This window comes from Bicyclus anynana, chromosome 6 (genome assembly GCF_947172395.1).
Source record: "Bicyclus anynana chromosome 6, ilBicAnyn1.1, whole genome shotgun sequence".
Classification (NCBI taxonomy): domain Eukaryota; kingdom Metazoa; phylum Arthropoda; class Insecta; order Lepidoptera; family Nymphalidae; genus Bicyclus; species Bicyclus anynana.
The window spans coordinates 11,511,506-11,536,241 of NC_069088.1; the positions used below are offsets into that span (position 1 = coordinate 11,511,506).

The following is a 24,736-nucleotide window of genomic DNA, read 5'->3' on the forward strand; positions in this document are numbered from 1 at the left end:
ACCCACAGCCGAGCTTAGCTCTCGGCGGCACCAGTATGGACAGACGCAGGTCCGTCAGATGCTCTGTGTTGTGGCACAGCGTAGGTGAGGAGGACACGTCGGAAGCCAGCGATGTCCTCTCCGACACGAACTGCCACGACAGGGGCTCGTGTTCTTTCCTACAAAATGATATTTGTATATAGCAAGTATAATATTTGTATGTAGCGAAGAGTGAAATTTTCTCGTAGGGTAACATGTGGTTTTTTAGTCTGAATGTGTTTTTAGCTGAGTATATTAAATTAAAAAATTGCGTCCGTAAAACTCGAGGATTTTTAAAAGGTAACCCGGTAGTCATCGGGTTGTTAGGAACCAGTCTATAGTGAATATTCGCCCCTGGTCTATAGTGAATATTTTTAGAAAACGGCTTGGATATATGCTGCAGCCATACACTGCCCGAGTAGCATGGGAAGCAGCGAGGAAAGTAAGCAGGGAAGTTATGTAGACGTTAGTTATCCTGCTACGAATATGCGTGGCAATATTTCCACGATTACTCGCGGGATCATGCATAGTCCATACTGAAACATCTGTTAACGAACAGCCTAAACTGCTGATACAATTTGCCTTCTCACCTACGTATATTTCTAGTTAGTAGTAATTAAGTGCAAAAATGAAATAATACTTACTCTTTCATAGGAATCATCCCCACATCTGAAAAAGTAACGGTACTTAGTTAAATTGAAGTTCAAAAATTAAGTTACATAACAAACAGGTATATTTATAATTTCGTGGTTATTAATGACTATAAAAAGTTATACGACCGTACTATTAATTAAAATATACCTAGATGGTACAGATTCACTTTTGCCTGAAACAATCACATACTGATTGTGTAAAGGATCACAGAGTTGATCGTTGATATCAACTAGAAGCATTACTATTGCGTGTATAGGAATTTAAAAAAACCTATCGCTGACTTCCAGGAAAACGAGGAATAAAAGGGAAAGACTGACAGAAAGAATAAATCGTTACTTAATCATATCCAGCTGGGCCTAATTACTAATTTGGTCTTTAGTGAATAGGCCAATTTTCACTTATAAAATAATCATCAAATCAGCTGAGAAATGTTATCTACCTATTGTACGATATCCACGAAGGGTTGTCAGTAAGCACCGGATGACAATTTCGTACATGTCAATTAAGTCAAAGTTAGGGAATTAGCCTGCTGGACTGACATTTATTAGGCAATATATTCATTGATATATTTAATTGGATATAAAGTTTATATTATTTTTATTGGGGTTATATTAAATTTTATATTAATATTAGAGCAGTAATAGAGAGACGTAATAGCCTAGTGGATGTAAACCTCTGCCTTCGATTTAAAGGGCGTTGGTTCGAATCCGACCCAGGGCATGCTCCTCCAACTTTCCAGTTACGTGCATTTTAAGAAATTAAATATCACGTGTCTCAAACGGTGAAGGAAAAACACCGTGAGAAAACCTGCATATCCGAGAATTTTCTTAATTCTCTAAGTGTGTAAAGTCTGTCAATCCGCATTTGGCCAGGCTGGTTGACTAAAGCCTAACCCCTCATTCTGAGAGGAGAGTTATGCTCAACAGTGAGCTGAATATGGGTTATTGTAATTTGATTTAGATGGATATCGGTGAAGGTCGTCTTATATACGGGACCTTACACAATGTAAGAGCGGACTCGAAGTCTAACGCATACTAGCACAAATAAAAGCTATAACTTACGTCTGACTTTAATTTTGAGCCTAGACTGTGAGGTGATGTAATGGACGAGTTCCGCGTGCACGGCGTCGTCGACCCGGTACCCGTTCACACTCACCACTTGGTCTCCCACCTGCAAACAACCATGGGCTCGCATTACTCACTGTGTGTACAGAACATTACATCGAAGTCGAATTGACCTCATTGTGTTTTCATATCGTCTTACATATACTTATGTTTTTTTATACTTTAAAAGTTAGCCCTTGACTACAATCTCATATGATAGTAAGTCAAGCAATCTAAGATGGAAGCGGGTTGACTTGTTATGAGGAGGATGCGTCTTTGCCGGTAGGGTGGTAATAGACCTGGACTATTTAAGAAAACCTCAGTCAGCACAGCAGGACCTCCATCTTGTAAATTTACCACGCATAAAAATAAACATAAAAAAGCAAACTTAAAAATAAACGCGTCAAATAATTACTGTTTGTTAATCTCGGTTAAACTTGGCAATGATCTTGTGCAACAAGCACCATACCCCGTATTCATAAACAATAAACATGGATTGACATTTGAACATTAATTTTCGCGAGCATCCACTAATATAAAACAAAACGTTAGGTTTAAAATTTCCATTTACAATGTAAAAAATGTTAAGTACAGATAGATTTTTTGGTACGTAAATACGCATTCAGTGTTGGATAATTTCTTTTAGCCTGGTAAAATAGCGAAAAAAAAATCGAGTCATAATTATGTAAGTAAATAATATCTTTTAATTTTTTCACATAACAATTATGCATAAGAGAAAGCAATAAACGTTGCGTGTCCAACGTCACAGCGTAGTGAATGAATGACGTCACGGACGCACCGCGCTGATGTCAGCCACGTAGTGTCGAGTGCTGACGAAAGCAGCACTTTCTTTGCGAAGAAGCCGGACAGACGGCGGTGGTCGTGTCCTACATATCGCGCAACTTTCCTTCAGACTTTTACCGACACTTTGTTTTTTGGGCGCTCCCAGACGCGGCGGCGTCCTTCCGCAAACCTTACCAACAATTTCCCTTTATACGCATAATTCACGCAAGTCACGGCTGTGACAGTAAATATTTGACATACTAACGGATGCGCGTGACTTTGTCAGGAATTTAGCTACATTCAATAGAATTTTGTAAGTAGGCTTTGCAGCAAGCTATGCTTAGTCTATCTAATATGGCAAGTCCCGCCGAAATGCCGGCAGAAGTTGGTAGGGGTTTTGTTCTCTCCCACAAAATAATATCTATCTATTATATGATATTTTAGAAGACTTTCTGTGCTCTAAATTTTATCAAAAATGTTTTAGCGTGATTGTTTCAAAATATCCCACTACCTACTTTAACATTTTGGTATATTAAATATAAATAAGCTTTGTTTTAATTTATTCAAGATATTTTGTACTTTTACTGCCTACTTAGTATCTACCACTTAGACAAGTTGCATGACCAAGTTATATTGTGACGTATTTTTTTTTTATTTATTTATTTTACTGTAATGAAGGTTAATAATTGGCTACCGACCTAAGGTATTTATAAAACTATGATAAACCTACTTCTTGAAAAAAATCGATAAGATTGTTCTCAATTCGCCACAATACCGCCACACCTGTACATTGTACACACTCATTAAAGTATACACATTTTTCTATTTACTTAAACGATAACTGCATGAGTCATGCCGCGTTTTGCGATAACATTTGTATTCATAAATAGGTACTTACCTGTTACCTATATTGTTATATTATATAAAGAAAAATCAATATTGTAAGAGATTAAAACACGATATCAAATGCAATTCAATAAAGATTTATCGCAGCTAAGAGCAACTCGTAGCACCCACTAGATACCTATGTATTAAAAAATAACACAACTAAGAATGTACCCAACCACTATATATAAAAAAAATAACATTTAACTATGAAAATGTATTATGAAAAAAGTAGAAAAGAGATAAAAAGTGGCTCATTTTTTTTTAATATTACTGAGTATTGCAATTTTCCAACAGATTACTCAACTAGTATCTATTAAACTTTAGGGCTGCATTTATTCCGTTTGTTTGTATACGATTTGCTAGCTACTCCCGAAAATTTAGGAGTTTCTCTATTCAGCGCACATTGACTATCTGATTTATTTTAAGTAGTGTAGACATATATTTTAAATCAAATATGTTTATCGCTATGCGTAAAACTTCAACAGCAATTTCATATTCAAAATTGGAAAACATTTATGTTCATAGCCTAACAGGCACCAAAACAATTAGTAGCAAGCCAGCAATACATCGCGGTCATTAAACTGCAGATCAAGAGATGTAGGACAGTCATAATCGCTTTTCTATTTTAGCAAGCGTTACACAAGAAGAATTCTTTCGAAGAGTATCTCGCACGCTAGAAGTAGAAAGTCACCGATTGACAAGAGATAATCGAGTGACACACGCAAGTCGACGGAACTGGATTATTATAATCCACCCTGTGATTACTGTTTTCCTGCGTAAGAATCTCATTCCTGTCATTACGAATACCTTTCTTGAAGCTGATTATAGGTACGAGTAGGTAGTAGATACTAGGTAAGATCCCAATATTTCCTCTGTAGACTTAACTTGGAAATTTAATTAAATAGAAAATGTTTTAGCTCTACTTTTTAATTAGAGGAAGTATATTGCAATGTCTAGGAAGCACAATTCAAATTAAAGACGTCTCTAAATTCATACAAAGACGCATCAAACAAGTCTTCTCAGGATTTCATGTGAGTGAGTCAAAACAACTTATTGTGTAGCTCAATAACAGCGGATATGAGCACTTGTGAAATTTTGTTACGTCTCTAGAAGGAAGTCGGTAATTATGCGAAAAACTACAAAATGTAAGGCAATTACTCAACTAAATATCAAATTTATTCGCTTGAAATGAAATTATATCTATTTTTTATTGTAATAATATAACTAGGTAACGAGCTTGCATATTTGTTTGACTCGCTGGACAATTATATTTCGCATCTTACGACAGAATCCCAAGAAGTTATTAACTGATAGGTATACCTTGCTATTATTCAATCCTAATATTTAAAAAATTACTTTTTTTTGTGTTCTGCTATAGTTATCAATTTGGTTAATGTATCTATTATCATATGACATTTACTAATAAGTCTTTATCAATACTATATTGTTTTGTAATTGTATAGGTAAGTAGTTAGTTACTCTGTTTAGTTTACTCTCAAACGTGTCATTAATATTATGTAACTTAAAAATTCTCCATTTATAGGTAGGCACAGGCACATGTATTCTATAGGCTTTTATATATTAGAATTTCTATTTAAAGGTACAATTAAACTGAGTAGATATACTATATTAGTATAGTAGGTGTATAGAATATGCTACTGTCAAGATGACGAAGAAAATAAATTAAAGTGTTAAATATCAAAAATTTTAATAAAAAAAATTCAACCGACTTCCAACTCAAAAAATAACTTTAACTAAAAAGCAAAAAATAACATCCTACCTATGTGCTACCTTCTGATCAGTTTGAAGGCGGTGCCAAGCCAGTGTCGTGTTTTAATTAAAGCTGTTTCTGGAATAACCACAGAAATTTTGTAGTTTAAACGTATTTAATTAAAACATCACTGGCTTGGCACCGCCTTCAAACTGATCAGAAGGTAGCACATAGATAGGATGTTATTTTTTGCTTTTTAGTTAAAGTTATTTTTTGAGTTGGAAGTCGGTTGAATTTTTTTTATTAAAATTTTTATTTTTTTATTTTTAGTGTTAGCATACCCACTGCGTGTGTACAGTCACAACCTATCTAAGTGGAAAGTTCTTATCAATACAAAATTATCAAGTCCAAACACAAGATAGCTACTGTGAGCCGTCGAGGAGTTCTCTTCACTGTGCTTCGTCTTCATCACCAAACCCTTAATACAGTCGCAATCCATCTAGGTGGAAAGTTCTCATCAATACAAATTTATCAAGTCCAAACACAAGGTAGCTACTGTGAACCGTCGAGGAGTTCTTTTCACTGACCCTCGTCTTCATCATCAGACCCTTAATACAGTCACAATCCATCTAGGTGGTAAGTTCTCATCAATACAAATTTATCAAGTCCAAACACAAGGTAGCTACTGTGAACCGTCGAGGAGTTCTCTTCACTGTCCCTCGTCTTCATCACCAGACCCTTTATACAGTCACAACCCATATAGGTGGAAAGTACTCATCAATACAAATTGATCAAGCCCAAACAAAAGGTGACTGCTGTAAATCCTTGACGAGTTCCATCGTCTGTGTTTCGGCTCCATCATCAGATCAACTCCAAACCTTCATAAAGTTGTAGTGGTTTAAAATACCTTATGGAAACACTAACAAACGTACTAGCCGTCTCTACAACTTTCGAAAGTTCCCCTCAATTTCTCCAGGATGCCATCATCAGATCCTGACATGAAAAAAATGGGACCACCCTGGAAGTAAACCCTACAAAACAAAAAAAGAATTTTCAAAATCGGTCCATAATTGACGGAATTATCGCTGGACATACATAAAAAAAAAAAAAAAAAAAAAAAAAAAAAAAACATACATACAGCCGAACGTAGAACCTCCTCCTTTTTGGAAGTCGGTTAAAAATAGATAAAATATTGAACTACCCATCATATTTATTTTGATTTTATTCTATGGCATGGCAAGCCATACTACTACAATATCTGTAACGACGCAGTTTATAAGGACACAGTTATACTTGGAAGAAGTTCGTTTATCCATTACTTTAGACGATTTCCAGTATACTACGCAGTATCGTTCAGGAAAGCACTTGGCGATACGTCTCTACGTGTAGGATGGTAACTAGCATGGCCGATAACAAGCCATGCTAACTAGCTAACAAATTAGCCCGCTTTCGTCTTAGATTGCATCATCACTTACAATCAGGTGAAATTGTAGTCAAGGGCTAACTTAGAGAATAAAAATAAAGAAAAAAGCCCTGAAACAAATTAGAAAACATAAAATCCTACTCCATAAAAGTGACTCAAGCTGGGAAAAACCCAGTAAGCCAAGCATGCGACCAAGTGAAGAGAAATAGATCTCAGAGGAGACGCCTTTAGAGAGTCGTTTCGCCCACTTCTTCTGCTTCTGCCTTCGGGCCCTATCAGGCGATACCTCTGCGCTCACCCAAACCCCCCGGTGTCGCTGCTGAGGTCTCATTAAGGAGCCTACGGCACTTACACGATCAGAAAAATCTTTTTAACAAAAATATTAAACCGACTTCTAAATCACAAACTAAAATGCGAAAAATAACATCGTATATACCTTCTGATCACTTTCAAGTCGGTGCCAAGCCAGTTACGTATTAATTAAAGCCGTTTCTGAAAGAACCAAAGAAAAGAACTATCTTTAAATCTTAAAATGATTTAAACGTATATATATTTTTCAAACAAAAAATAATTTTCATAAAAATTTTAATAAAAAAAATTCAACCGACTTCCAACTCAAAAAATAACTTTAACTAAAAAGCAAAAAATAACATCCTACCTATGTGCTACCTTCTGATCAGTTTGAAGGCGGTGCCAAGCCAGTGTCGTGTTTTAATTAAAGCTGTTTCTGGAATAACCACAGAAATTTTGTAGTTTAAACGTATTTAATTAAAACATCACTGGCTTGGCACCGCCTTCAAACTGATCAGAAGGTAGCACATAGATAGGATGTTATTTTTTGCTTTTTAGTTAAAGTTATTTTTTGAGTTGGAAGTCGGTTGAATTTTTTTTATTAAAATTTTTATTTTTTTATTTTTAGTGTTAGCATACCCACTGCGTGTGTACAGTCACAACCTATCTAAGTGGAAAGTTCTTATCAATACAAAATTATCAAGTCCAAACACAAGATAGCTACTGTGAGCCGTCGAGGAGTTCTCTTCACTGTGCTTCGTCTTCATCACCAAACCCTTAATACAGTCGCAATCCATCTAGGTGGAAAGTTCTCATCAATACAAATTTATCAAGTCCAAACACAAGGTAGCTACTGTGAACCGTCGAGGAGTTCTTTTCACTGACCCTCGTCTTCATCATCAGACCCTTAATACAGTCACAATCCATCTAGGTGGTAAGTTCTCATCAATACAAATTTATCAAGTCCAAACACAAGGTAGCTACTGTGAACCGTCGAGGAGTTCTCTTCACTGTCCCTCGTCTTCATCACCAGACCCTTTATACAGTCACAACCCATATAGGTGGAAAGTACTCATCAATACAAATTGATCAAGCCCAAACAAAAGGTGACTGCTGTAAATCCTTGACGAGTTCCATCGTCTGTGTTTCGGCTCCATCATCAGATCAACTCCAAACCTTCATAAAGTTGTAGTGGTTTAAAATACCTTATGGAAACACTAACAAACGTACTAGCCGTCTCTACAACTTTCGAAAGTTCCCCTCAATTTCTCCAGGATGCCATCATCAGATCCTGACATGAAAAAAATGGGACCACCCTGGAAGTAAACCCTACAAAACAAAAAAAGAATTTTCAAAATCGGTCCATAATTGACGGAATTATCGCTGGACATACATAAAAAAAAAAAAAAAAAAAAAAAAAAAAAAAACATACATACAGCCGAACGTAGAACCTCCTCCTTTTTGGAAGTCGGTTAAAAATAGATAAAATATTGAACTACCCATCATATTTATTTTGATTTTATTCTATGGCATGGCAAGCCATACTACTACAATATCTGTAACGACGCAGTTTATAAGGACACAGTTATACTTGGAAGAAGTTCGTTTATCCATTACTTTAGACGATTTCCAGTATACTACGCAGTATCGTTCAGGAAAGCACTTGGCGATACGTCTCTACGTGTAGGATGGTAACTAGCATGGCCGATAACAAGCCATGCTAACTAGCTAACAAATTAGCCCGCTTTCGTCTTAGATTGCATCATCACTTACAATCAGGTGAAATTGTAGTCAAGGGCTAACTTAGAGAATAAAAATAAAGAAAAAAGCCCTGAAACAAATTAGAAAACATAAAATCCTACTCCATAAAAGTGACTCAAGCTGGGAAAAACCCAGTAAGCCAAGCATGCGACCAAGTGAAGAGAAATAGATCTCAGAGGAGACGCCTTTAGAGAGTCGTTTCGCCCACTTCTTCTGCTTCTGCCTTCGGGCCCTATCAGGCGATACCTCTGCGCTCACCCAAACCCCCCGGTGTCGCTGCTGAGGTCTCATTAAGGAGCCTACGGCACTTACACGATCAGAAAAATCTTTTTAACAAAAATATTAAACCGACTTCTAAATCACAAACTAAAATGCGAAAAATAACATCGTATATACCTTCTGATCACTTTCAAGTCGGTGCCAAGCCAGTTACGTATTAATTAAAGCCGTTTCTGAAAGAACCAAAGAAAAGAACTATCTTTAAATCTTAAAATGATTTAAACGTATATATATTTTTCAAACAAAAAATAATTTTCATAAAAATTTTAATAAAAAAAATTCAACCGACTTCCAACTCAAAAAATAACTTTAACTAAAAAGCAAAAAATAACATCCTACCTATGTGCTACCTTCTGATCAGTTTGAAGGCGGTGCCAAGCCAGTGTCGTGTTTTAATTAAAGCTGTTTCTGGAATAACCACAGAAATTTTGTAGTTTAAACGTATTTAATTAAAACATCACTGGCTTGGCACCGCCTTCAAACTGATCAGAAGGTAGCACATAGATAGGATGTTATTTTTTGCTTTTTAGTTAAAGTTATTTTTTGAGTTGGAAGTCGGTTGAATTTTTTTTATTAAAATTTTTATTTTTTTATTTTTAGTGTTAGCATACCCACTGCGTGTGTACAGTCACAACCTATCTAAGTGGAAAGTTCTTATCAATACAAAATTATCAAGTCCAAACACAAGATAGCTACTGTGAGCCGTCGAGGAGTTCTCTTCACTGTGCTTCGTCTTCATCACCAAACCCTTAATACAGTCGCAATCCATCTAGGTGGAAAGTTCTCATCAATACAAATTTATCAAGTCCAAACACAAGGTAGCTACTGTGAACCGTCGAGGAGTTCTTTTCACTGACCCTCGTCTTCATCATCAGACCCTTAATACAGTCACAATCCATCTAGGTGGTAAGTTCTCATCAATACAAATTTATCAAGTCCAAACACAAGGTAGCTACTGTGAACCGTCGAGGAGTTCTCTTCACTGTCCCTCGTCTTCATCACCAGACCCTTTATACAGTCACAACCCATATAGGTGGAAAGTACTCATCAATACAAATTGATCAAGCCCAAACAAAAGGTGACTGCTGTAAATCCTTGACGAGTTCCATCGTCTGTGTTTCGGCTCCATCATCAGATCAACTCCAAACCTTCATAAAGTTGTAGTGGTTTAAAATACCTTATGGAAACACTAACAAACGTACTAGCCGTCTCTACAACTTTCGAAAGTTCCCCTCAATTTCTCCAGGATGCCATCATCAGATCCTGACATGAAAAAAATGGGACCACCCTGGAAGTAAACCCTACAAAACAAAAAAAGAATTTTCAAAATCGGTCCATAATTGACGGAATTATCGCTGGACATACATAAAAAAAAAAAAAAAAAAAAAAAAAAAAAAAACATACATACAGCCGAACGTAGAACCTCCTCCTTTTTGGAAGTCGGTTAAAATCAGGTATAACATACGCGTTGCATTGAGAGCCTTCCTCCTTTTTTTTGAAGTCGGTTAAAAAGAGAAATAGACAAATTATCTCAGTCCCAACTCAATGAAAGAGAGAAAGCCGGTAATTTCGGTTGCGCCGCTATTGGTTGTAATTTGTCTATTTATTTTCACGAGATGTGTCGTTGGTCGCATGTTAGACCTAATAGAGCTCTCTTTTGAGAACCGATGCAGTAGCACTACACAACAGAGATCTTCAAACTAATCTATTTAAAACTAGTTATTTTTTGTATGTTTATAAAAACAGTAATGTTCTACACCTGCATTACAAACATCGGGTAAGATTGCAAAGTTTACAATTTTCATTGTAACAATGAAGATCTGTAAAAAATATAATTCTGAAACATGAATCAACCAGAAACCGCGACTAAAGAAACGTCTGTTACGTGAACGCTCGAAATAATGGAACGATTCTTGCGACAATTCAGCCTCGGACGCGAGTAATTATTTAGCCGGCAACGAGCAGACCGCGGTTAATTGTGAGAGGTTTTCACATGTTACGAGCGACTGTGGACTGATGGGACACCGGCCATGCTCGTGGGAGACTGCGCAATAGATGAATTTACATCACTATATTTTTACATTGTTGTTTATCTCATATTACAGTTGCGACTAGAAATAGTTTACTTTCGATACAGAAAGACCTCGCCCTCGAAAATTCAAAATTTGTGTTTTCATTTTTTTTTTATTCTTTACAAGTTAGCCCTTGACTCATACACACAAACAATCTCACCTGATGGTAGGTGATGATGCAGTCTAAGATGGAAGCGGGCTAACTTGTTAGGAGGAGGATGAAAATCAGTTTCTACACGACATCGTACCGGAATGTTTAATCGCTTGGCGGTACGTCTTTGCCGGTAGGGTGGTAACTAGCCACGGCCGAAGCCTCCTACCAGCCAAAGTAGTATTTCAAGTAGGCTTAATTTACAAGCACTTTTGAAACGTCAAGTTTGACTATTTGTAAACCCTCTACCACCGGTTCAGAAGGCAGGTTCTGCTGAGAGGCGGCCGGGAGATTTGCAGGCCCATATTGTACTAACCTTCGCTCGCGTTTGTCCGTGTGGAAGCCCTTTTATAATTATTAAAAAAGATATAGTCAACCTTAACAGATAAACATATACTGTTTGCGGACATTTTTCAGAACTTTTAAAGGAGAACTATTCCATCATACGGAATTTTTGGGTAAATTTAACTCCGCGCACGCAACGATAGCTCTCAAAAGGAATAATCTTTCCCTATCACTGATACTCCTATCAGTGAAATATGATCCTATTGATCGTAGCGGGAGTATATAGCCCGTAGCCTTCCTTAATCAATCTATCCGACACAAAAAGATTTTTCCAAAATAAAAAACATTTATTAGCTTCATATTAGTGCCTATAGATGTACCTATCGGTTTTACGAAGTCCGCAATTCATAAGATCATGCTGTTTACTATAAAATCAGTAAACATTGAATAAGAAAGAATCAAAATACACAATAGCTGAACAATGTAATAATGCACAATTGCTTATGAGCAGAACCAAACATGCCTAGTTATTGTAAAAAGTTGGACACATTGTGATAAAATTGCCACCAAGCGTTGATTAAGCAATTTTATTACACAACTTTGTTTTACTACTTCATTGCCAACGAAATAGCTAATTTTGTACTGCTATACTAATCAAATATTTCAACCAAAAAAATGCGATCGTAAAGTCGTGATAGGCACTATTCACCTATTGTTTGCTTAACATTTATTTTTGCGTTTGAATCAACATTAGTAATATACTTTTTAGCAGAGTTCCGTAGACCGTAGAATTCATTTCGTCTGTCTATTTGTCCGCCTATCTCGCAATCTCGGAATTGTATAAATTCGCACAATTATTAATATAAAACAATATTGCGCTATAAACTTACGTAGTAATTCTGGTAAACACTTCATTTATGTACATTTAATTATACAAAATAATATATAAATTTGGCATAGTCATTTTCTTATATTATTTACTTATGGTTTTTCAAAATATTATAGCTAAACTGACATACCTACTACCTACCTACCTACCACATAATACTACCACATGGCTAACATAGTCATTTTCAAAGCATGAATATTTATTTAATATTTTTAAATTAAATAAAAGCCATCATGAAATATCGAAAACAGTCAAAGATAAAATTTGGATTGAATGGGAATAGTATCTTTTAATAAAAAAGTTTAGGTATAGTCAGTAGACGTCCGCTGAGAATGGATTTTGCGATAAGATGACAGGCGGACCGTTAGTTATATGGAAATGCAGCATTTTCTACCCTTAATTTAAAAAAAAAATATTGGCCTGAATTAAATTCCTCTGTAACTAATGAATAAAAAAGTCAATTCACCTTCAATCCTTGAAGATGTGCCTCAGAATTGAGGTCCACCTTGGAGATGAAGAAGCCCGTGGCGTACTCCCGGCCGCCCCGCAGCGAGAAGCCGAAGGCCGGCGCGGCCTTGCGCGGCCGCAGCAGGCGCACGACGCGCACGCGCCGCTCGGCCGACGCCGTGGTCACCGTCAGCTCTGCGCGCGACCCCGACGTCGTGGTCGACGCCGTTGACATGGCGTACATGACCGGCTGCCGCTCTGAAAAAAAATTATAATTATTAAGTACCATTTGGAGCCTCCATGGGATCGATTCCCGCCCGCTAGACTATCTACATACTCTTTTCCAGGTATTTGGAAATCCAGGTATTTCGGGAATGGAAATCAAGATATTTCAACGATTTTTGGCAAGTGTTATTTTTAACCGACGAAAAAGGTGGAGATTTCTCAAATTGACTGTATACAGGTTGTCCCGTAAATAGTACGAGATAGCTGACATAAATGTAGATGTATGTGTTATTTACGGGACAGCCTGTATATTTTTTTATGTGTTCGCGCATAACTTCGTCCGTTTATGGACCGATTCTGATGATTCTTTTTTGTTGGAAAGTAGATATTTCCAGGCTACAATGATAAGGAAACCTGGATCTGATAATGCGATTCTAGAGAAATCGAGAAGAATTTTCAAAAATCGTAGAGGTCAGTGCGTTTCTTAATTTTTGTAAAATAATATGAGTTCCGTTATTCCTTTTGAGGAAATTTGAGGTACGGACCTTAAATATAATAATAAAACCATTTTGTTTCAGGTCAAGAAATATTCAAAATACAAACGAACTAAACTATACTAATGTCACTGAAATAACAAAAATGTAGTTTTAGTTCACACAGCATAATCTATAAGTAAAGTTTAACATCCTGATCTTTGCCAATACCCATACTATGCAGAAGTCTATCCGGAATTAACCTCCAATAAAAAGCCGTAGAAGTTCATAACGGTGTTCCTTATCGTGGACAATTTATCTAGACTATTAAGTTTTAACGACCTGATGGTGCCGATCTAAAGTGTTTTGGAGACTATATTTTAGTAGGTAGACAGATAATTTCATTGTTGCCATTTTAGCACAAAAAGTTAGGGCTAGATTGGGACGTTCGCGATTTATTTATTTAGGTTTATGACCCACTTAAAAGAAAGACCTATTAGTTTATTGTTTATTTATAAAGATGCGCCGACTATAACTTTTGCCGATTAGCCGACTAGCCGATTAGTCGGTTGCAAAGATGCCGACTAGTCTTCCGATTAGTCGGCAATGCCGATCACGGGTCGGGGATTTCCGTAAGCTATGTTTAGATACAGCTGATTTAAGCGCAATTGCTTGCGAATGTGTCGATGTGTTTTTCATAATTGCTTGCTGATATAGCTGAGCAAAAGTAATTTTTCCAAGCAAGTGACATGATAATTTTTTTTTTTGTACAAATAATACTATTCTTGTTCATGGAAGTTAAAGAGTTGTTTTAAAATTTAATCATGACAAAAAGAACATCTTTAGTAAAGATGTTTTTTTCTTCCTCAATACATAATATTATTGAGAAATACATACAAAATAATATGCCGACTAGACGGCGCTTTTTGCCGACTAATCGGCTTTACCGACTAGTCGCCAACTAGTCGGCGCAACACTATTTATTTAGGTATGTTACAGTTTAGTTTAGGTATCTTATAGTTTAGTATGTTATAGTGTTGTAATTTTTTTATTTTCATAGATAGATATTCTAATTTTGTATTATAGTAGCTTAAAAGAACCGTAAACTTTCGGTTGAAGTATAATATCGTTATTTTAGTAGTAGTTGTCAGCTACTAGTTATCAGCCTGTACCTAGAATATGTCGTACTACGAGTAATTACGGGACATTCTTTAAACTACTGAAATATAATCTATACTAATATTATGAAGCTGAAGAGTTTGTTTGTTTGATTGAACGCGCTAATCTCAGCAACTACTGGTCCGATTTTTCATTGTTAGATAGCCCATTTATCGAGTAAGGCTATAGGCTATTTATATTATGACGCTAAGACCAATAGAAGCGGAGCACCAATGAAGAATGTTTCATAATCGGGGGATTATTTCCTATTGAGAGCTTACGCTGCGTGCGCTGCGTAAACTGTTACAGTTTCGCATAAATCATGTATGACAGAATTGTTCTCCTTTAAAAGTTCTAAAAAGCAGACCTCGACAGTTCCCACGGGATTAGTGAAAAACTGAAATTCACGCGGACGAAGACGCGGACGTCCGCTATTGATTATTATACAACTGCAGTAAATATCTACGAGTATATAGAATAGAAAAGACATCGCTCGTAGATACTATATCACTAATCTGTGGGCATAGCAAAATGTATGTAATGAGATGTCATGTGTTTTTTCGTTGTTATTTTGTACATGCAGACGTAAGTATTCATATAACACTTGGAGATGTCGATCAGTATGTAAAGTAAGTAATAGTCTTTAAAATTTCAAATTTAAATCTAAAAAAAATAGACAGATAAAGATAATAACATACCATGCAAACTGCAACCGCAATAACTGGAATACCACTTCTTTAACTTCGAGCACATCACTAAACTAATAACGGAAAGGTACATAACTCAAAAGGTTGAAATGGTTGCATAAAATACGCTTCTTGTACCTACTATTTATTATCTTCATTTGAAGTCATCTCACTTATCTCGGCAGACGTATCTATCTAATCATCTTCTCGCAAAGGCCTTTTCAATGACGATTTAAAACACCCATTGTACTGGCTTCCTAACAGATATATTTTAAGTGCAAACCTTTGTATGCTTTATTTTCTAGGCCGTAGCATGCCCTTTCCATACAGATGGCATTAACGCGGAGGTCACGATTTTAAGTGTTCGGTCTATTTGTCTGGAGCATATTTTGCTCGGCAGAAATAATCGTCAAGATGAATTCATCTTTGTGTGTGTACATTACGAGTAAGTAGGTGTTGGATGCATTTTTATATTTTTTAAATGTCACTGAGTCCCAACTGGAATGGCGACACCGCACTAAAAACGCAGTGTTGGTCGACCCCCCACCAGGTGGACTGAAGACATCAAGTGAGTTGTAGGGATTAGCTGGATGTAGGCGGTTTAGGATGTTTGGAAGTCTCTACAAAAGGCATATGATGTCCTGCAGTGGACGTCCATCGGTTGATATGATGATGATGATGATGAATCTTACTATCGTCATGGTTTCACCACATTATTCATACATATTATCAAGTTTTACCTACCTAGTTTCCGTTCTCGGAGATAAAATATAGCCTACATCACTTCAGCCTTCCTTCAATCGGTTTAGTGGTTAAGGCAAGAAACAAATAAGAAAATCACATTAGTTAGTATAGTAATTTATATAGCTAGTCATCCTTATATAATAAGCATGATATTATGTTTATCTGAATATCAAACAATGAATACTTACCAACTAATTAAAAACTAGTTCATCGACGTCAATTAAGTAAGACGTTATTATAGTTATTGTAATAATTAAAAAAATACAATCAAAGAAATATTATATTATGACGTATAAGTGACATATATTGCGTAATTGAATAATTAAATCGGTTAATATTTAGAAATGTTACATAATTGATTTTTTATCTATAAAAGACTTCAACGCGTTCTATTAATTAATATCACCGGTTGCCTAATATATCGATGTAATGATGAATGCAAATTTTGTAATTGTGTTTGCTAGTTTAATGCTCAGGGTCTGTAACCGAGTTACAAAACAACTCTCTTTCTATAAACGCTAACGTTTCGAGAACTAAAGAATCTATGGGACTGACATATCCGATCGATAAGTTGAGCACGTGACCTGTCGATAACGAATGTTATTCCCAAACATTCATTAGTTTTCGAAGCATTAGCGTTTGTAGAAAGAGGATAGATGTAACTTGGCTATAACCCAGGTCATGTGGGGGTGCGGTGGGAGGGGAGGGCAGGAGTGCAGCTCCTCGGAGGTACAATGACCTCGCTCTGCGTCTGCGCACCGCAGCCTCCGCCCGTAACTCGCTTCTTTACGTCCGTCACATTCATTGACACATTACTCCATTATTATTTGCTAACGTAACTATAGCGTAGCGTATTTGAACTTAAGTATTAGGTATTTTTTTTTAAATTATAAAAATCAGTAATTTTATTTTTACTTATTTTTAATTTTCAATAAAGTGTATAGATGTGTAGCTACAAAACACTATTGAAAATTTATAAATAAAATTCAACCTCCCGTTGTAATCTGTGTCGTTGGGAAGCTTTTGAGTGCCCTAGCAACCAACCTTTCTCACTGCCTTTTTATCCGTCCCTTGAGCTAACAGTCAAGCGAAAACTTTTTAAGGTCTAATTTTATTATATATTATTCTACATCATTATCATCCTATTTAAACGGCACATTACAGGACGAGGCCTCTCATTGAGGCCCTGTAAGATCACAGGAGACGGAATATCTAAATAAATGAGGAAATAACTCTTTATATTCAAGGCTCATCGCCTACTTGGAAACGTACGTATCATGTTTGAATAATAGCTAAATTTCTTCATAAAAATACTAATTTCTGCACATTCTAATTCTAATTTCAGCATAACTTGTACTGTTTAGTACCTACTGTCAATACAAAATGTAACATTTCAACTTTTGTAATTATTATATTAAACACCAGTAAATACAAATACAATAATAGACATACAATGCAACTCATTTCCAATTATATAAAAGGAACTGGTTATTAAACAATATTTAATATACAATGAACAAAACAGATTGGCTTGAAAAAAATGACCGCGTAAGCGTATTAAAGTTCCACATGAGCAATCGCCTAGTTCCTCCTCGTATCGATATCGACTATCGCTACAGATATCCATATCAAAGATCATTAGGCAAGTTCACGTGCGCGCTGATTGATCTATTCGAGTGTATGACAAAATCGTGAAAGTGAAAGCTTTACGATTATGATAGACTACCTACAACTGTGCACTTGACACAATATTTTTTATTTATATATTTCTACGTAACGTCGTATTACGGAAATCGGCAACCACTCCCGAACCTATGTTGGTATTTCGCTTGTAAAAGCTCAGAGTACCTTTGTACTCAATATTTGTCCTAAATTGCCCCAAAAGCGCTGGCTCGACATCGTAAACGCGGACTTGAGAGCCAACAAACTTAACAAGTCGGATGCGGATGTGGAAGTAAAGTGGGCGAGATTATGCCGGGAAGCCGACCCCACATAGTGGGAGTTAGGAAGAAGAAGAAAAGATAAAATATGCCCATCACAGAATATAGAAATGTCCTACGAAATAATAGACTAGTACTGATACTTAAAATTGGCGAAATTACAGTAAAGCGTACTTTTTGATTTTACTTATTTTATAGCCTTAGAATAAAAAGAGAATACTTCTTTTTTTTATATCATTAACTGTTAAGTTTATGAATCTATATGATCTATTATAGTATGGAATACTTTTAACTAAAATAAAATATACTGTGTTGAATCGCAGTACAGTAGATAAATCGCGGAAAATTGCGTTCAAAACCTTTTTTGGGTTTGAAATACTACATAGGTCCGGATCGGATATCGGAAACTATATCATACTATACATTTATAAATAATTAAAAAATAATAGCTAGTTTTAAAAAAAATCTCTTAATTAAGACGAAGAAGGCGAACGAGTTAAAAACTGAAGAAACTAATGACACTCCTATTGATCTATACCTACTTAGATATATTTAACATACTCGATTTTTAAATGGGACCTACCTATTTCATATTTAAAAAAAACCTGTTATTTATGTTAACTACGTAAAAAAGAAATTCGCTATTTTATTATAAACTATGTTTCTCAACGATAAAATAACATTCACTATTATGGTAATAAGCTTAGTTAACATAAATTCCAAGTTGTACGTATGGCCTTACTATTTGTAAGTCGATTAAAGGCGATCGCTATTTTGCCTCTTTCTAGGTCGATTGCATTCAACATCCAAACACCATAAAACCGCAATTATGATAAAGTTTTGCAATTTTCACCAGTTGACGTTTCCGCTGAGATGAATCGATTAATTTGTTGTTTTCGTGTTTATACAACAAATTTAAATTATTCTAAAAAAAAGATATTTTATGAACTATACCTTGTAGTCATCTTAACTAATATTATAAATTACTAAGATTTTTTGTTTGTTTGTTACGATTTACTCCAAAACTACTCAACCTGTTTTAAAACCTTTTTCATCATTTGTAAGCTACATCTTTACCGAGTAACATGGGTTATATTGTATCTCCGTATTCCTACGGGAATTGGAACTACGCGGGTGCAATTGCTAGTAATAATTATCGATTCCATGAAAAATGGTCTCTTTTTAAACGATCGAAAGAGAAAGTGTTGAACAGTTTTGTGTAATGTTTCTTTGTGGGCCAGTAGAATATGTTAATAAGTAAGTAGGTATATATGATGTTTGTCTGGGCTCTGGTATGCCTAACAAATGCTTAAAATAACGCATAGGCAGGAACTTTATTGTAACTTACTTGTAACCTAATCATCTAAAATATTTGAAAAACTAAAGATGATATAAAAATAAAAAAAAAAGTTAACACATTACTTACATATTTTAATTTTCAATATAGTACGAGCATATTATGTAACGCTTATATCTGTTTTGGAGTAGCTATTCTCGGAATGCATTGCAATGCCACAGAAATAATCGTTTTGGATTAGAAAACTTTGTCGACAAACGAAAAAAAAATCGCCAAGTTCCATCCTTAAACTACAATGCATAATGCAGGATCTGATAAAGAGGTATTATACAAAATTCCTATTAAATTAAATAGATAGATAGATTACGCAGAGTTTACAAATACCTACCATATTAGACACGTATTTGTAAATTTTCTGTAAATAAATAATCTGGCTACCAACCAATTGAACGTTCGTTCGTTATCAACCCGGCTCATTGCTGAGCTCGAGTCTTCTCTCAGAATGAGAGGGGTTAGGCCAAAAGTCCACCACGCTGGTCCAATGTGCATTGGCAGACTTCACACACGCAGAGAATTAAGAAAATTCTCTGGTATGCAGGTTTCTTCACGATGTTTTCCTTCACCGTTTGAGACACGTGATATTTAATTTCTTAAAATGCACATAACTGAAAAGTTGGAGGTGCATACTTCGGACCGGATTCGAACCGATACCCTCTGGCATCGGAGGCAGCGATTATATCCACTGGGCTATCACAACTCTCAATTGAACGTATATCTACTTAATTAATCAGTGGTTTTTTCACTCGTGTTTCAGTATTTAATTAATCAAGAGGTATCGGTCTACGTTCCATAAGTTGATGGTAAGTGATAAGGCAGCTCAAGGTGGCATGTTTCCAATTTCCTTTCCATTAAGCCATAAGCATAATTTCTTGGAAAAGTTTGAAATGGATTACGTACGTTAGTGCCTCGTTGGTCCAGTGGCTTATGTGACTTTGAATCACGAAGTCCTGGGTTCAAATGGGTCGGCACATGGAATACATACTTTTCTTTCTTCTAGGACGTTTCAGTCAAATTTCTCATTCTAAAGTTGGGAAGTTGGTGGTGTTACACCCGTGCCTCGGAGAGCACGTTAAGATCATCATTCATCGTCCCGATCATTCTCATCAACATCTGATAGTGGTTGGTATGAAATTATATTGTAACATTATACCCTTATATTTGCCAACGTGGTGAGTCTAAGCTATCCCCCTAACTAGCTACCACCCTACCGGCAAAGACCGGCCAAGCAATTTAGCGTTCCGGTACGATGTCGTGTAGAAACCGAAAGGATTGTAGATTTTGTTTCAACTCTTAGCAAGTTAGCCCGCTTCCATGTTTGATCGCATCATCACTTACCAATAGGTGAGATTGTAGTCAAGGGCTAACTTGTACATAATAACAAAAATCCGCTCTCCTAAGGAGGCTGTCCAGCCCCTGTAATGGGCTGATAATGATGAAGCAACAAGCAAAATGACTTGAAGAAGATTTGAAATAGAATATGCATGCTATGTGTTGTTTAGTAGACAGTGCGATACCGTCACAATCAGGGGGTCTCCGGCCGGTGCGCAGGTGGCGTGGTCGCTCAACCATGGACCCCTCCCCCCTCCGCCCGCCGACACCAACTGTTCCCCGTTTTTTTCCAACAGCCTAGCGAAGATCAATGGCCTTGCTCACTCACTATAACTAAAATCTGAATTCCACAACAAATATATCCTTTGTCTAAGGATAATATACTTTACAGTAACAGTTACGATTCAGAATTAGATTGTATTGAAGTCGATTTTTTTATTCAAAATATTTGAAAAGAAGAAAGTAGGAAACTTAAGCTAACTCAGGTATCCTAATAACTATACAAATCATGCCCACGGCCACGTGGAATGGTGGCCAGAATTCAAGATGCATTTTCTCGTTGGAATTTATTTAACTAAGTACCTATATAGTAACAGAAATTTTTGGAACAAGTTCAAATTGAAAATTTTTTGAATACCTTGACCATCGGCAGTCACACTAACGCCTTATTTTTTACGTGAACGTTAAAAAAGGGTTACTTTTGTTTTTTACCAAACTTAACTAAACGTGGATGACTCGGACACTTACTCGTGAGGAATAAATTCACGAAAAGATGTCCATTAACCATTGGTTTAAATCCAAAGTGCGAACAAAACTTTGTATTTTATAAACCAGTAAACCTAAACATAATCAACTGACTTCCTTTTTAAAAATTGCATTGTGTAGTTAAACTGTAATAACATTAACTTACTTGTATATTGAAGCTACATATGCGGCCTATTCCTCATATATCAGTAAATGTCTAGTTTATAATAGTTATAACTAGGTAACTGTTTACTGTAGAGTACAAAAAGTTGAATCAAACGATCAATATTGCTTGGAAACGAAAACTTTAGGGAGCAATGTTTTTCAAAGGATTCGTAATTTCCGGTAAAACCTATGAAGCCGTCGCGAAGCCACGCAGTGTTATGTTACATTCCCCAAAATAATTATTTAAAAATATCTACCTATCTCGGTGTTTATTTTATTCTTCAAAGAAAATATTATTTCATTCCTGATTCACATCCAGCGTCCTATTTTGTCTGAGCTAAAGTGCCATGTCATTAAAGCACCATGATAATTTTCTGATACCAGTTAGTTTATTTAAGATATTTAAATATTGGATTTTTTAAGAATTCGTAATACCTATACCTACATATAAAATAATAAATAAATATATTTTACTCGTATTATTATATCATTTTAGACATTCTATATTTATTGGTTGATCTACCTATATATTATACCTTTTAAATTTATAGGCTATCTACCTATAAAATTGCGAGATATTATTATGGTCAACATTAAGTAGAAATCTTTTTTCCTTCATTAATAACTCTAATACGAACGTATCACACAAATAAATATAAAACGGTAAAGCTAAGGCAAGCTAGTTCAGTCAGATCAGCCTTAAAATAATCGTCGGACAAAACCGGCTTCGGCAACTCGTCGCCAATTAACCGCGTCCGACCTCTGAGACTTCGCCCCGCAAGCCCGAGATGCTATTCATAGATACGAGCTAGTCCCCGAACCACCACCTGGATATATTGCAACTCGGCACAACAATGTGACTCAACCGCTTTACATAACTGAATAATCGCGCCGCCAATTCAATCTCAGTTCTAAAAGCTTGAAGTAAAATATCTTAGCTTGTAAAATATAGGTAGGTACTAGATTACAAAGATATCGAAATCTACAATCTATACTAGAAATATATAATAAACATACAATAAAATCGTACCTAAGACAAATCGTATTTGATTCGTATACTCTCCCATCAAATCACTGCTTCGCGTAATATCTACTCATAAACTAGATACCTAATTTATCTATTTTATTCATGTGCATTTTTTGAAAAAGACTAAAGCGGAGTTTGAAGGAAGAGTTTAAGGCAAACAAAATTAATCGTGAGCGATGTTATTAAACAACCCCAAAATATACCGATCATTGTTAATGATCGTGGAACGAATTAACAATTTCATAGGTATGTACCTAGTTTTTCAAAACTGATTACCTATTTATAATCGCTGTATATTAAAAAAATAAATATGCCTTCCTGGGAATTCAAAGGAAACCACTGCATATAAATCAAAAGGAATTTGATTTTAGTTTTAACTTTGTATGTTTATTCTTTCACCTATGTGTAGATGTAGAACTGTTTAGTAATATATAGATAATCTTATTGTTTAGAGCATGTAGTGTAAGTAGCCGAACATTTTGCCTTGTTACCTGTTATTATAATATTATATAGCTTGTAAGAAATGTAAGGTTGTTTGAATCAATAAATGAAAAAAACGTCATAAATTCCATCAAAAATAGAAACTTAATAGCTCCTAACAATTTTGTAAATATGCAGATACATGTTACAGTTTTATTTATTTAATATTGACGTCCTATTATAGTAAAATTTATGTTGCCTTGGTCTCCGTTACTTTTACAAAAAGAAACTTCGACCTTGAGCCACCAAACTACAATGAACAGCCAATAAATAGACTAGCTAGTAGCTACCTAATTAAAGTTACAATTCCGGATCAAGTTGTACGTGTGCCAAACAAATTCTTTACGATAAGTGTCTTATCATATAATTACTATCACTAGGTTCAATATTTTTGTAATCTGTCTGCCTAATCACGATGATCCCCAAACATATAAAACGGATTTTCATAAGCTTTTAATAGAAAGATTAACTCAAGAACAACATATCGTAGGCAACATTCATTAATTAGTTATTAAAAAAAACTGAGTTTTCGAACGAATTCGCTGGCGTGTGCTAATACAAAATGAGAAACAGTTATTTATTTTTTACTTTAAGGCTGTAATAAACAAACTACAATCTGGCACTTCATTAAAATAAATTTTAATCGCTTTTATCCATTTCGACACGATCCACTAAATATAATTTAAACTAAATTCGACTAACGGAAAGTTATGGACGGATGGCCGGAAGCATAATGAGAACAATAACAATTCAGAATCAGAACACACTACCAGTCTACTCGTGTGGTAGATCCACTACTCTCAATGTCAAACAAAGTTTTTGTTATGTTTGCTAATACGTATAGATATCCCTTTCTTAGAATATATCATCAGGTAACTTGATAACTTTTTATCACTAAACCTTTATTAGAGTTTATTTATTTAAAAATTCTACTAGGGAAGGGAAGCCAGCGTCTGTGGATTTAGGTTTTTAATCCCACGGAAACTTTTTGATTTCTGGTATCAAAATAGTTCGTTTCCAGGGTGGATTTTCTGTCTCAACAAGCAGCACGGAGGCGGTCGACATTTGTTGTCAAACTGTGACTGACATTACTAGTTATGATAAATATTATAAAGTTAATAATATAAAAACTAATCTTTGAAATGCGATGAGAGCATAGCTGTGTTTATTCTTATCTGTTATTTTTCATTTACTTCTACAATACCAAAAGAAATACTTATAGAGAAAATGGTCGGTGACATCAACTCATACACCTCAGTAATAGTACCCCGGCACGAAAGTTGAACCAAAATGAAGAATTATAGACAGGAGCGCCGTGCTTACCCGGTACAATAAAGCTGTCAAACAATTTGAGAATTCGTACGCAATTGTAATAACATCACGGTGTAGCTATGGTTACTCGTGGTACCTCTTACAGTAACTATATACCCGAAAATGTGTTACTGCGCATAGTTCTACTTACAGGCCACATAATATTATGTATGTATAACATAGACGTCTTTGTCTATCAGTGAACAAATCCACGTCAAGAGTTTCTCACGTCACTGCTACCTACATCGCAATACAGGAAAGTCTAAACACAGGAAAAATGTTGCGTTAAATTACAACCTTTGATATGTGAAATCATTTTGCGTCCGTTACGAACAGTTATTC

The 24,736-nt window shown here is 35.6% G+C and overlaps 1 protein-coding gene across 3 annotated transcripts in view; it reads right to left on the minus strand.

Annotated features, from left to right (window-relative positions):
• The window catches only part of LOC112055966 (uncharacterized), a 55,701-nt gene that overhangs the window by 28,377 nt on the left and 2,588 nt on the right, over positions 1-24,736 (minus strand). For all 3 annotated transcript variants that reach the window (XM_024096273.2, XM_024096272.2, XM_052882211.1), the window contains exons 2-5: positions 12,775-13,013; positions 1,734-1,842; positions 663-687; positions 3-158 (exon numbers count right to left, since the gene is read on the minus strand). In XM_024096273.2, coding sequence (XP_023952041.1) covers positions 3-158; positions 663-687; positions 1,734-1,842; positions 12,775-12,999 — 515 coding nt within the window. In that variant the 5' untranslated portion in view covers positions 13,000-13,013. The remainder of the gene's footprint in view (positions 1-2; positions 159-662; positions 688-1,733; positions 1,843-12,774; positions 13,014-24,736) is intronic.